The sequence below is a fragment of the Nansenia antarctica genome, assembly GCF_963989245.1.
Source record: "Nansenia antarctica genome assembly, chromosome: 2".
Classification (NCBI taxonomy): domain Eukaryota; kingdom Metazoa; phylum Chordata; class Actinopteri; order Argentiniformes; family Microstomatidae; genus Nansenia; species Nansenia antarctica.
In genome coordinates this window covers 52,635,926-52,649,362 of record NC_137675.1, presented here as the reverse complement: position 1 = coordinate 52,649,362, position 13,437 = coordinate 52,635,926, and the positions used below count along the sequence as shown (strand labels likewise).

Genomic DNA, 13,437 nt, shown 5'->3' with positions numbered 1-13,437 from the left:
TTATTGCACATTTATTTAAAGTGTCGCAGTTTGCAGGCTTGAAATGTACATATTTGTGCCTCAGCACTACACCTGATTTTTTCAGTCCAGCAGCTGCCATCAATCCGTCCAGACTGTCCAGGGCCCAGAACCTAGGTCTTTGCTGTGTTCAGGGCCTGGACGGCCCTGGGGTAGAAGCTGTTCTTCAGTCTGTTTGTCCTTGCGGCCATGGTCCTGAACCGCCTTTTCGAGGGCAGCCGGGTAAAGTGCTCGTACCCAGGGTGGGTTGGGTCCCTGGAGATCTTGGAGGCCTTCCTGAGACAGCGTGTGTTGTACAGCTCTTCCAGAGAGGGGAGGGGGGCGCCGGTGATCTTCTGGGCTGTTCTCACGACTCTCTGTAGCGCATTTCTCTCCGCGGTTGTGTAGCTGGAGAACCAGTTGCAGATGCCGTAGGTGAGGATGCTCTCCACTGCGCCGCGGTAGAAGGCCACCAGTATCTCCTGCTTGCTGTGTTCCTTCCTGAGGACTCTCAGGATGTATAGCCGCTGTTGTGCCTTCTTGATGGTGGCTTTTGTGTTGTCCTTCCAGGACAGGTCATCCTGCATGTTACTGCAGGTGACTGTTCATATTCTTTACTGTCATTATATTATTATTATTATTATATTATTATAAATGTTTTGGTATTTCTGTAATTAGCATTATGGTATAAGGATATAGTTGAAGTGTATTTATTATGACATGTATTTATGAAAGGAATGCTTTACGGCACAATATAACAAAAGAGAGATTAAAAGATAGAAGAGATTAACTTTATTGCCCCAAGAGGTACAGCAAAACCTGCAATATACACACACAACACATAATACACACACCACACGCACGCACACACACACACACACACACACACACACACACACACACACACACACACACACACGCAGACACCATGCATGCACGTGTGTACACACACACACACACACACATACACACACACACACACACACACACACACACACACACACACACACACACACACACCAGACAATCAGATATTGAATATCTGTTTATATAAGGCAAGAATTAATGAAATATAATTTACAGTGAGGTTTTGAGGAAGCATGTTAAAGCTTGGCCACTAGAATATAATATCGAGGAACAAGATGAGATAATTGGCATTCACAGAACACATCTGTGAAAGACCCAGAAGACACACAAGCATCGTAGGCTGGTTATTATAGGACTGAGATCAGTAATTACACACAAATCGTCTGTTGAATGAATGAATGAATGAATGAATGAAAGCTTTATTTCGAACATGTGAAAAAAGAAATAGTTATAACAACAAAAAACAAAACAAAAACAAAACAAAAACAAGAAAAAACAAAACAAAAAACACTATTTACTTCACATGTCCGAAAAGGAGTAGGAAGAAGCATAAGCTTATTTAATCATACCCCTTCTCCAATACTCAGAGATTAATCATTAATAATCTGCAGTTTCAATATTAATATAATATTTTTAAAATTAAATCAAATGTATTTACGTATTTACATATTTACCAACAATAGAAAACAGATAATGTAAATAAACAAATAATCTGTGAAAACAACTGGTGACTATCAAAGCCCTGTTCAAGTTTAACACTGTAGCAGGTATATAGGGTCTTACTTAATAGATGCTTCGTTCCTATTGGCCAGTGAGCGGGGGTGAATGCCTAAGTGCGCTCGGCATTCCTATTGGCCAGTGAGTGGCTGGGGTGAATGCCTAAGTGCGCTCGGCATCTTTTGGTCCAAACGCGAGAAGCGCGCCTAGGCTGTCAGTCGCGTCATTGCGCAGTGGGAGATGGACGTGGCCGCACCATGCGATGGACCGTTAACCGGAGGGACGCACCATGCGATGGACCGTTAACCGGAGGGACATGATGAGTGTCCACAGCGCGGAGGACGGGATCAGCCTGTGCCAACGGGTCCTCCAGATCGTCACGGAGCTGTGTCTGGAGGGCCATGTGGACCGGGAGAAATGCTCGGGTATATTTGCCCAGGAGAGCAGCAGCATACCAGGTAAAGGGAGCACAGGTAAATTAGGAAAAATAATATCCACCTTTTCTTCCTCCCTCCTCAAAGCTTGCATCCCTCTTTGTCAGTGTTGTGATTCTGATGTGATTTTGTCATATCGTGACGTTAGAATTATAAGGTTCTATCTCCATTTTTGTAAAAATGTATTTTTTTTCATAATCTTATCCATTAGGTGTTTATTAATGCCTGTGTGGTGTTTTTTTTTTTTTTTATGTTATTTTGTTGTTGTTAGAAATGAATAAAATACAAAGGTTCCATCTCACAAAACATAATGGAATGTAAAAACTTTGATGCTCAATATCTCTGAACTGCCCTAAACGGAGATAGAACCTTATCATTCTAAACGGAGATAGAACCTTATCATTCTAAACGGAGATAGAACCTTATCATTCTAAGCTCACGATGTGTAAGGTTGCACAGGTGGTTGTGAGAATGAGAAGTTGAAACTGTAAAAAGTGTAACTTCAGTTGACTTGTTAACGGATCAACGTTGGCTTGTAAAGTTGGTATCTCCTCTGAAGTGGGTTTAGAATAACTGGGCTTAGAAGAAACAATACCAAACGCGCACGCACATGCACACTTAAAAAAGAAATATTTATAGATGTTTGTAGCTTCATTAGATATTCGATTTTTGCAACTTTCATCATTGCCAATGAACAATATTGGGGGCTAGTGTAACGATAGTCAAACAGCCAAACTTCTTTCAATCAATCCTTTTATTTGACCTGCAGAGAAGACATATAGAACACAATTCTTCTCTGGTCTGCTTGTGAATCCATTAAGATGGCGGCTTCGTTCTGGCACCACCGCAAGTACGGCAACAAGAGAAGGACAAAAGAACGTGCAGACCTGCAGTACACCCAAACTCCAAAGGGGGGCTCCAACAACAACCAGGGCTGCTCAAAGCACGGCGAAACTCATCTACATTCACCACAACTAAACATATATTCCCAACTCTGTTACACCCACCTCCCCTGAATTTCGCCAACCTTGAGCAGCAACTATACATTTAAATACTACTTTTTACTTTTTACACTATTACATAGGGCCGCCAAAGGACAGGACAGCCAACTTGAAAAGTATCCTATAAGGATGAAGTGGAAAGAGAGGTAACCTATCTCTCCAACCAACTACTGGCGGTAGGGTGCGTTCTACACCCCACAAGACCCTTTTTTTTTTTCCACTGTGTATTACTAGCCTTCAAGAGGCCACAACCTCTTATGAAACAATCAGAATAACGAACAAACCTATATGTCATAGGATGTCAGTGTGCACAGTGTATACATGCACTGAACTGAGCTTCGGCTTATCTAACTGTGGGAAGCCTGAAACACTGACCTACAAACAGCTCGAATGTTTGACTTAGTGTCTTGGATAATGTCTTGTCCTGACATAGTATAAATCAATCTGTCAACTGGTTTGATAAGGCGACCAAACTTGGACTTGACCTGTGTGACTGTACTAGGATGTTCACACTGTGTAACAGAAGCTAGAGTGTCAGTACGCTGTGTGTCACTAGCATCATCTATCTGATTCGTGTTACCAGAAACATCAGTACAATCATCAGCGCTAACCACAAATCTAGAATCAGAGTTAATGGACTGATCTACCATTTGCTCCTCAGCCATCTGCTCGGGAACCCTCTGAGGGGCAAACGAGACTGAAGACACTACAGTGTTAGTAGCCTCTGTCCGTGAGTGGTCAGGGAATGGTAACTGGGTGACCCACTCCAGGGTTCTTCCCTTGGGATCCTTGGGCTCTGGAACAGTCAAGGGAACATCCCTCTCCCGAACAGCTCTACCCCCATACTCCATGTCTTCAACCTCCCCTCCCTCACTCCCAGGACAGGAATCCACTCTCTCCGACTCGAACGCGGTTCCTCTACTCACTTCCCCAGGCAAGGAATCCTGTTCCACTTCCGACACGGACATGTCACTTGGCTCATTTGATGTATGAACAGCAGACAGGGATGAAACTGGGTCAGAGATCACACTCGTATCATACACCGGCAGAAAGTTCACCAACAACAATAGATTACGGTGGACTACCTTCTCTCGTCCAGTGACAGTGTCTTGTATCCTATATGTGTGAGTCTCAGAGTTCCTATCCACCACAGTATATACAGTAGACTCCCAACGGTCAGCCACCTTTCTCTTTCCTCTCTCTCTCTTGTTCGCCAACAGCACACGGTCTCCGACGTCAATGGTGGGCCCTTTCACTCGTCTGTTGTAGAGCTCTGTGTGACGGTGCTGTTCTTTTATGACATGTTCCTGGGCTATGACCATAGCTTCTCTCAGATCCTTCGTGAGAGACATCACATACTTGTCGTAGCTGACCACAGCTGGATCATTCAGGACTGTCCGGAAGAGTATATCGACAGGGAGACGAGGAGTACGCCCAAACATCAGATAGAAAGGTGCATAGCCAGTTGACTCATGCGCTGTGCTATTGTACATGAACGTCAGAGTTTGCAAACGCCTCGGCCAGTTGATTTTTGCCTCTGGTTCAAGCGCTCGGATCATGTTACCGAGAGTTCTATTGAAACGTTCCACACTACCGTTACCCATCGGGTGATACGGGGTTGTGTGCGACTTTCTGACACCGGAGACTCTGAGCAGCTCACTCACTAGTTGACTCTCGAAGCTAGCTCCCTGGTCGCTGTGGATACGTTCTGGGAACCCAAAGACGCAGAAGAACTTGTCCCATAGAACTCTCGCCACCTGTTTGGCTGACTGATCTTTGCAGGGGAATGCCTGGGCCATTCTTGTAAAATGGTCAGTAACAACTAACACATCAACTGACTTGTTCCTTGAGTCCTCCGCTGACCAGAAATCAATGCAAACCAGCTGAAGTGGCCTGGTTGATGTGATACTCTGCAAAGGCGCCCTCGCAGCAGGTTCAACAGTCTTACTGACAATACACCGCTGGCAGTTACGGACGTAGTCTCTTACGTCTCTGTCGAGGTTGAGCCAGAAGAACCTCTGTCTGGCCAAGCCAAGACTCCTGAACTGACCTTGATGGCCGGCATGGTCATGAACACCTCTCAGAACTTCAACTTTCTTAGACTCAGGAACCACATACTGGCGGCGTTTTGACTTCACGACTTGATCCCTCGAGACTCTGTAGAGTATCCCATTGCTCACAACAAGTTTCTCCCAGTGCTTCAGGTACCTCATGACTGTGACTGATTCCTTATCTCTCTCTCTCCTGGAGGGTCTCCGATGTCTCTCCACATAGTACAAGACTCGAGAGAGAGTTCTGTCTCTGAGCTGTTCATCCCGGAGTTCCTTCTCACTGTAAGCAGGAAGTGAGTCCTGACCACCTGGGACTAACTGAGGCAAATGGTGCAAGACTGCTACAGCACGCGTTCTTGCTCCGACCTCCCACAGATCGTCATATGACTGTAGAACAACAGACACTTCATCCATCTCCATAGACTGAGCGTGGACATGCAGAGGTGATGGGACACTTTGAGCGTAACTCTCTGCCTGGCGTGGAGTGTCACCACTATCATTGGACGACCGGAAGGCGTCCTGTACAGAAGCACTCGACACATCCTGGACTTCGGAGAGGAGATTCTTGTAGGGCTCTTCAAGTAATCTGTGACTGACTCTCTGCTTGACGAAAGGCACACGACTCAAGGCATCAGCGACAACATTCTGTGGGCCTGGCACGTACTTGATGTCGAAGTTATAGCTCGCTAACTTAGCCACCCATCGTTGCTCGCAGCAGTCCAGCTTGGGCTTCGTCATGATATGAGTCAATGGATTATTGTCCGTCCAAACAGTGAAATCATGCCCCTTCAACCAATGGCTAAACTTGTCACAGACACTCCACTTCAAGGCTAGGAATTCCAACCGATGGGCTGGGTAGTTTCTCTGAGACTGAGAGAGGGACTTGCTGGCGAATGCGATTGGCCTCGCTCGGTCTTCACCCTCTTGGATCTGCGACAGGACAGCACCGATGCCATCAAGGGACGCGTCCGTTGACAGCATGAAGGGACGGCTGAAATCAGGGTGAGCCAGGACAGCCGTCTCAACCAGCGCCGTTTTCAGCTTCTGGAAAGCCTGCTCCGTTTCGGGGGTCCAGTCAGTAACCTTCAACTTCCTGCTTTGTGACCTTTGTTTGGACTGTTTCACCTTCCCTTTTCTCTTCTGGCCCGTCAACAGAGAGAAGAGAGGCTTTGCAATAGCGGAGAAGCTAGGCACAAAGTGCTGGTAATAATTGATCATCCCCAAGAAAGATCTGATTCGTTTCTGTGAGGGGGTTACACCGTCCGCTTCCATCAGGTCAGCACTTGTCATCTTTGCGATGCTCTCAACTTTGCTGGGATCAGTCAACACACCGTTGTCATTAATTATGTGGCCGAGGAATTTGACGGATTTCCGGAGAAAAAAACACTTCTTGGGGGCCAATTTCAGGTTATGACCACGCAGTCTACTGAACACCATCTCCAAGCGTTCCAGAGCTGTCCTCTCATCAGGGGCGTACACCAATAAATCATCCAGATAAACCAGTAAGCTCAGATAGTTCTGGTCTCCGAAAATGCTAGTCATCATACGCATGAAGCTCCCAGGACTATTACAGAGGCCCTGCGGGAGGCGATTATACTCATACAAGCCCATAGGTGTTGTAAAGGCAGAGTACTTTCTGTCATCCTCGTGTAGTGGCATGTTATAAAACCCTGAGGTTAGATCCATAGTACTAAACAAGGAGTTACCTCCAAGTGCAGCTAAGCAGTCGGCCTGGTGAGGGAGAGGGTGAGCATCCTTCAGGGTCCTCTTGTTCAGCCAGCGAAAGTCTGTACAGATACGGAGATCTCCGTTCTTTTTCCATACAAGAACCAACGGAGATGCATATTCACTGGTTGACTTCCTGATTATATCTTTCTCCTCCATCTCACTCAGTACTTGGCGCAACTTCTGATACTGACTGGGGGGCACTCGTCTGAATGGGAGCCGGAATGGCCTGTGATCTGAGAGGTGAATGCGATGTATGAAGCCCTTTGCCTCTCCACAATCCAGGTGATGGCGTGAGAAGATGTCCTTGTAGCGCACAACCAGGTCAGCCATCTTGCTTCTACACTGTTCAGACACGTCACAGGAGTGTATGTCGAGCCCACTCAATCCCATGTACTTCAGTTCCTCATCAACAGTGCGGGCCGCATTTTCACTGGACGGGGTTACTTGACAGCAACTGAGTAGTGGGACCTCAGCAGGTCCGGTCTCATCCATGTCCTCGAGCGCAATGCAGGAGAAGACGTCGGCCAATTTAGCATTGCGTCTTACCAAGACGGGCCTGTCGGACGAGTTGATCAGCTTCAATGGAACCCATCCGTCTCCCCACAAAGGAGTAACAACTCTGGCCACCAGAACCCCTCTTGGAGCTGAGCGACACGATGTGGGCTCTGTCATCACAGCGCTACCAGGAGACACAATAGTGGACTTGGGTAGCTTGCCCCACATCAGGTACTCCCGACCAGGCTCAAGACACACGGCTGAGTTGCACCTGACTGTGCCTATCTTGTCAGGTATGACGTCACCTCGCCAACGGTTCAGACCAGCGAGCATCGAGAGAAACTGTTCAGATTCTGGATCGCCAGCAGGACAGGGCGTAGACACAGCCTTCCAGTAGCCATCACTTTGCTTATACTGCCGGAGGATATATTTAATAACATTGGTGCCTAGTATCAACTCATCATGCTGGCCTTCAACTACCAGAGTGGGAACCATAATCCTACAGCCATACACCTCCATTTCCACGTTGAAAGCTGACTCAGGCTTGACACGGCGACCACCACAGCCAACAAGCACCACATTTGAACTGAACTGGTTATGCTCTGTAGCAACTCCAACCTCTCTAAGCTTTCCCTCTGCCGTCTTACTCATTGTACAAGCCATAGACCCACTGTCTAGCATAGCATTTAGAGTCACTGTATTACCAACTGTCACAGGTGTGTAGAAAAGGCTGTCACTACCACTAATTGTATGCGTATTCTGATAAACAATATCTTCAGAGTTATCACTTGAGCTTTTGAGAGCTATATACACTGTCTCAGCACTAGATTCGTCCTCACAATGGGAGTTTACTTGGCGACCTATACTTTCTCCCTCTGAATACAGGCCACCTAGTTTCCCTGAGGCTGAGGTGCTCGGGACGACCTGGTGGGACACTCAACTTTTGTGTGACCTGGGGCTAAACAGACAAAGCACAGCCTCTCTGACATGCAGTGTGAGATGGTAGTGTGTCTACTGTCATCACAGACTCGGCAGGCCTTCTCACGGGCGCCACCCTGGTATCTTCCGCCACGAGGAGCACTGTCACGCTGCTGCACTTTCCCCATCATCTGCTCCAGCCTCTCCATAATGCGAGCAAGAATCCTGTCTTCAGATTGCTGAGTGTTCTGGGCCACAGCAGTCGCGGAGGAGGGGCACGGAAGCTGGCCTAAAGCATGGTCCTGGGAAGGAATGAGGGTAGAAGGCAGACACTGTGTGTGGTACACTGGACTATGGGCAGGAGCAGGGGGGTACTGGGTGGAACACTGCTCAGACACAGACTGAATCGAAGGCTCTGGATGAGACTGCACAGTGTGGAGGGCGGTGGCATGGCTCTTCAATGGCACAGAACTACCGGTCCTGCCAGAGGCTCTCAGCTCTCTCTGGTAATTATCAATCTTCAACTGTATGTCTCGTGAGCTCCACTCCTCAATAGCCTTGCATTCCAGAATACGGGATAGTCCAGAGTCCGGGCAATGCCTGACAAACATCCGTGCTACCTCTTCACCTATGTTCTCCATCCTCCTACCTTGTCTGCGAAGGCCCTCACCAGCTACATCAGCTGCTTTGTTGATCCTCAACCAGTAGTCTACAGGGTTCTCATTGGGTCTGGGTAGAGTGGCATAGAAATCTGACAACGGGAGGCATGATGACACATCACTGAAGTACTTGAGAAGGATATCATAGATGAGATCAGGGTTCTGCTTCACATCAAGTGTCTGATCGCTACGCAACCCAACCCTCACGACATCCTTTGCCTTACCCATCAGCCTTGCCAGTATCTCCTCAGCCTGTTCATGCATTGGACATTTCTGCTTTCTCAGATAAGCTTTAGACATGTCAATCCAGTCCTGGACTGAACACTTATCAGAACTATCACCTCGGAACATTGGTGGTTCCCTGTCTGATTTTACATTCACAGTAACGCGCGGAACCTCCTGTCTAACAACATTAGGATCAGTTACAGGATCTGGAGGCGATGTGCAGTTGAGGTGTGCACTGCTCATACTACTTGAGTGAACTACACCAGCTGAAATTAACTTGGTTACAATGGACTCGCCAATCTGAGCACCTAGCTGACCCATCATGTCTGAAAGGTGATGAAGAGCTTCAGTGTCATTAACACTGGGTGTGGATGTGGGAGGAATCCTCCCCTGTAAACTGTCCGACAGCAGCACAACCTGGGTCCTGACCTGACCCTGTGCCTCTACCACTGTCAGTAAACAACTGGGAACACCCCACCTCCCTACTATTGACAGCACCGTCAATGTCAATGTCTATGACAGCACTGTCTGCTCTGCTCTGACATGCCCCCCATGCACCCCTCCCCATAGGCAACACTGGACTGGCAAAAATCTCATCATTAAAACCTGGCCTCTGAGCCATAGTGGTACAGACTTGCGTTGTGTAATATTACTGAATGAAAAAAAAAATAATAATAATAATGTTTAAAAAAAAATATAAAGTTACAGCAGGACATAAAAACCAAAACAATCAAAGCACTTTTTAAACTGATATAATCACAGACCTCAGACTGAATGACCATTTACTATAATACTCTGACCACACTTGATCTATCACACTAAGACCTGGCATCCACGCAGCATCCACGGAGATCGGCGTTCAGCTGATCTTGAGATCGACGGGTCACGGCACCAGTGTAACGATAGTCAAACAGCCAAACTTCTTTCAATCAATCCTTTTATTTGACCTGCAGAGAAGACATATAGAACACAATTCTTCTCTGGTCTGCTTGTGAATCCATTAAGATGGCGGCTTCGTTCTGGCACCACCGCAAGTACGGCAACAAGAGAAGGACAAAAGAACGTGCAGACCTGCAGTACACCCAAACTCCAAAGGGGGGCTCCAACAACAACCAGGGCTGCTCAAAGCACGGCGAAACTCATCTACATTCACCACAACTAAACATATATTCCCAACTCTGTTACATCAGCTGCGTGTGATCAGAAGCTGTTAGACACTTTAACTGGCTGTCAAACTGTAGAATGAAGGATAATGGTTCTAGAATGAAGGATAATGGTTCTAGAATGAAGGATAATGGTTCTAGAATGAAGGATAATGGTTCTAGAATGAAGGATAATGGTTCTAGACTGAAGGACTAACTGCTGTCAAACTGTCATGGGATGTACATAACTGCTTTAGGTTACTAGTTTATAGTTAGTGTGTTAGCTAGTAGCTGGGTGGTTGTGTTGAACGCACCGTATGGCAGTCACGACTTAGAACATCATCCATATCCCTCTGGCATCAGTGTTGATTCATTAAAACGTGCTGCCAGCTTTATACAGGGGTGCAAACTTGTCACCTTTTAGCCGTTTTAGCCGTTTTTACCTCAAAATACGTAGGTCAACAATATTCATAAATGTTCTTTGTTTTCCAGGCAAAGAAAATGTTTGTCATCTTTTTGGGCCATCACCAGTTTGCATCCCTGTTTATAGAGGTTTCACATCCCAACATCAATGTTCATTTTTGTGTCTTCACAGAAAACTGCCACAGCTGTTGCCCACTGCAAGAGGGGTAATGGTCTGATCAAGGTGAACGGCAGACCCCTCGGGATGATCGAGCCAGCCACCCTCCAGTACAAGGTGAGTCCAGAGGAACCGCTGTGCTGCGGTCTGCAGGGTTATGGTATCCGTTACATGTAGAGATGACCAGAGTGCTGCTCTCTGTGCCTTCGCTTCCCCCCCCAACTAGGCATCTTAATTTTAATAATAATTTTGCCATTTAGCCAGACGCTTTTAATCCAAAGTGATTTACAATTACGAATTACAGGGACATTCCCCCCGCCTGGAGTAACTGAGGGCTAAGTGCCTTACTCAAGGGCACACTAGTAGTGGTGGTGGTTTCAGGCGGGATTTGAACTCACAACCTTCCGATCACTCCAAGTCCAACTCACTATCCACTAGACCACCACTACATCGTAAACCTAAACCAATAGCTTTTTCCTCTATTAATGGTTACAAGACTCCCTGTGTCCTCTCTATCCTCCACTCGTATTCCTACTGAAACGGCATTGGAGACGGTGGTCCAGGTTCCTCCTCTTACATATTCTCTACCAATGCTTTCTGAGGACAGTGTGAGTGGAGGATGTGAGGAGTCATGTTCCTAACAGTTGAGGAAGGTCGACTGATCGTTCTCCCAATTGAAATAGATTCTCCATCGTCTGACTCAGTCCCTTCCAAATATCCTGTAATGTAAAGTTTGAAATAATCTACATTAACATTTTTGGCATTTAGCAGATGCCTTATTCCAAAGCGACTTACAATCAATACATTTGAATACTAAGCAAGTGAATCATCAGTCCACCATTCGTGAAAGGAAGAGTAATCCAGCTCAGGCCCGGGGCCACTGATAGAAGGAAAAACCTTCTATCACCTTCTTCTAAAACCTAGTTGTTGTTGTTGTTGTTTTTATACTGGAGGAACAGAGAAACAGTACAAGGGGGCAATAGAAGTTCTTTGGGACACAGTAGAGGGGAAAGCGGGTGTCTTTAGGAGACGTAGTGCTGACGTAATCTTGGTTATACTGGTTGTGTGTTTGTTAACCAGTGTGTCTGTCTCCCCTAGCTGCTGGAGCCTGTGCTGCTGCTGGGCAAGGAGCGTTTCGCTGGGGTGGACATCAGAGTCAGGGTGAAGGGCGGTGGACACGTAGCGCAGATCTACGGTGAGCAGATCCCCTCATTCCCTGGCTGGCCGTGTTCTGACTGTCCACTCAGGATGTCAGGTGGTTACTTTAATGTTACTTTCATAGGTTATTTTGGTGTTCTGTCTAATCTTGCCCTGTTCTCATCTCCTCCCTGCAGCTATCCGTCAGTCCATCTCCAAAGCCCTGGTCGCATACTACCAGAAGTGTAAGCATCGTCATTTGACTCTGTTACTAGATTCACTTTAGCATTACAGATTCAGAATGTGTTTGGGGTACCTTGCAATGTTTAATTGTGGTGGTTGTTGATTTAGAATTTTTGCAATTGCTATTACTAATGTTACATGAGCCATGCGCCACTGATTCTCGGTGGGGGGTGGGAGGGTGGTTTATGATGTATGGATTTCTCGTCAATAGATGACATTGTTCAGTAGTAGTAGTAGTAGTTGTTCAGTAGTAGTAGTTAATCTGACTCTTGTTCCTCCAGACGTGGACGAGGCCTCCAAGAAGGAGATCAAGGACATCCTGATCCAGTACGACAGGACCCTGTTGGTGGCTGACCCCCGTCGGTGCGAGTCCAAGAAGTTCGGAGGACCTGGAGCCCGTGCCCGCTACCAGAAGTCTTACCGTTAATCTCTCTGTACATTTTCATACAATAAAGTCGAGGGAAAAAAGAAAAGATCCTGTCTTGTTTTTCTTGAACAATGAAGTACTTGAATGCTTTATTCCATAGTTCTGAATCTCATTTGTTTCCTGTTTGACGTACTTGTGGAATTTGATTTGGTAATCATTATTTAGATCCTGTTAATTGAATCAAAGCCATTCACCATGTCCTATGATTGGTTATTACATGTCAGATTAATATTCGCATGCTGCTTCTTGTTAGTACTCATGTCTGTTTTTAAATTGGTATGGATTTAACATTTCTGAACTGATCTACAGCACCACATGAAAACCATTGGCAGACTGAACGGGCTTGTTAAGTTGTCAACACCACCTTGCTTCTTCTCACCTAGTCTGGTGTCTCATGTGGATGTTATAAACCACATAACATCACTGTAGCTTGATGTGCTTTTGTGAAACTTCTGTCATTCCTCTTTTCTTTGGGCCTATGTTGTAAGTAGAATAGTGTATATGTTACGGTACATGTGGGAAAACTATGGTTAGGGTTAGGTGCTACGTCGACTTGGTACATGCTGGCATGTCTAACCCTAATCCTATCCCTAACCTTAACCGTAGCACCCTAGCAGCTAACCCTAGTTTTCCCACATGTACCGTAACATATACACGCATTAGAGACTAGAATCAGACATGGGCCTTTCTTGTTTTTTAGAAACTCCATTCTTCATGTCCTCTCCTGTCCTCCACTTGCTTCTGTCTCAAAAAGTATTGTAGGAGAATATCAAAGGGGAGGAACCTAGATGTTCTCCACTGAGTTCTGAGTAGGAA

General features: G+C 46.3%; 1 protein-coding gene across 1 annotated transcript; it reads left to right on the top strand.

Moving 5' to 3' along the window:
- Positions 1–1,870: 1,870 nt before the first annotated feature.
- On the top strand, positions 1,871–12,621 carry LOC308150262 (small ribosomal subunit protein uS9-like; the record flags this gene model as incomplete). The annotated part of the gene is made up of 6 exons (XM_080523113.1): positions 1,871–2,054; positions 10,098–10,126; positions 10,830–10,931; positions 11,913–12,009; positions 12,149–12,196; positions 12,476–12,621. 6 exons carry the CDS (start codon positions 1,871–1,873, stop codon positions 12,619–12,621), a joined length of 606 nt encoding a protein of 201 aa, XP_080379239.1.
- Positions 12,622–13,437: the final 816 nt, after the last annotated feature.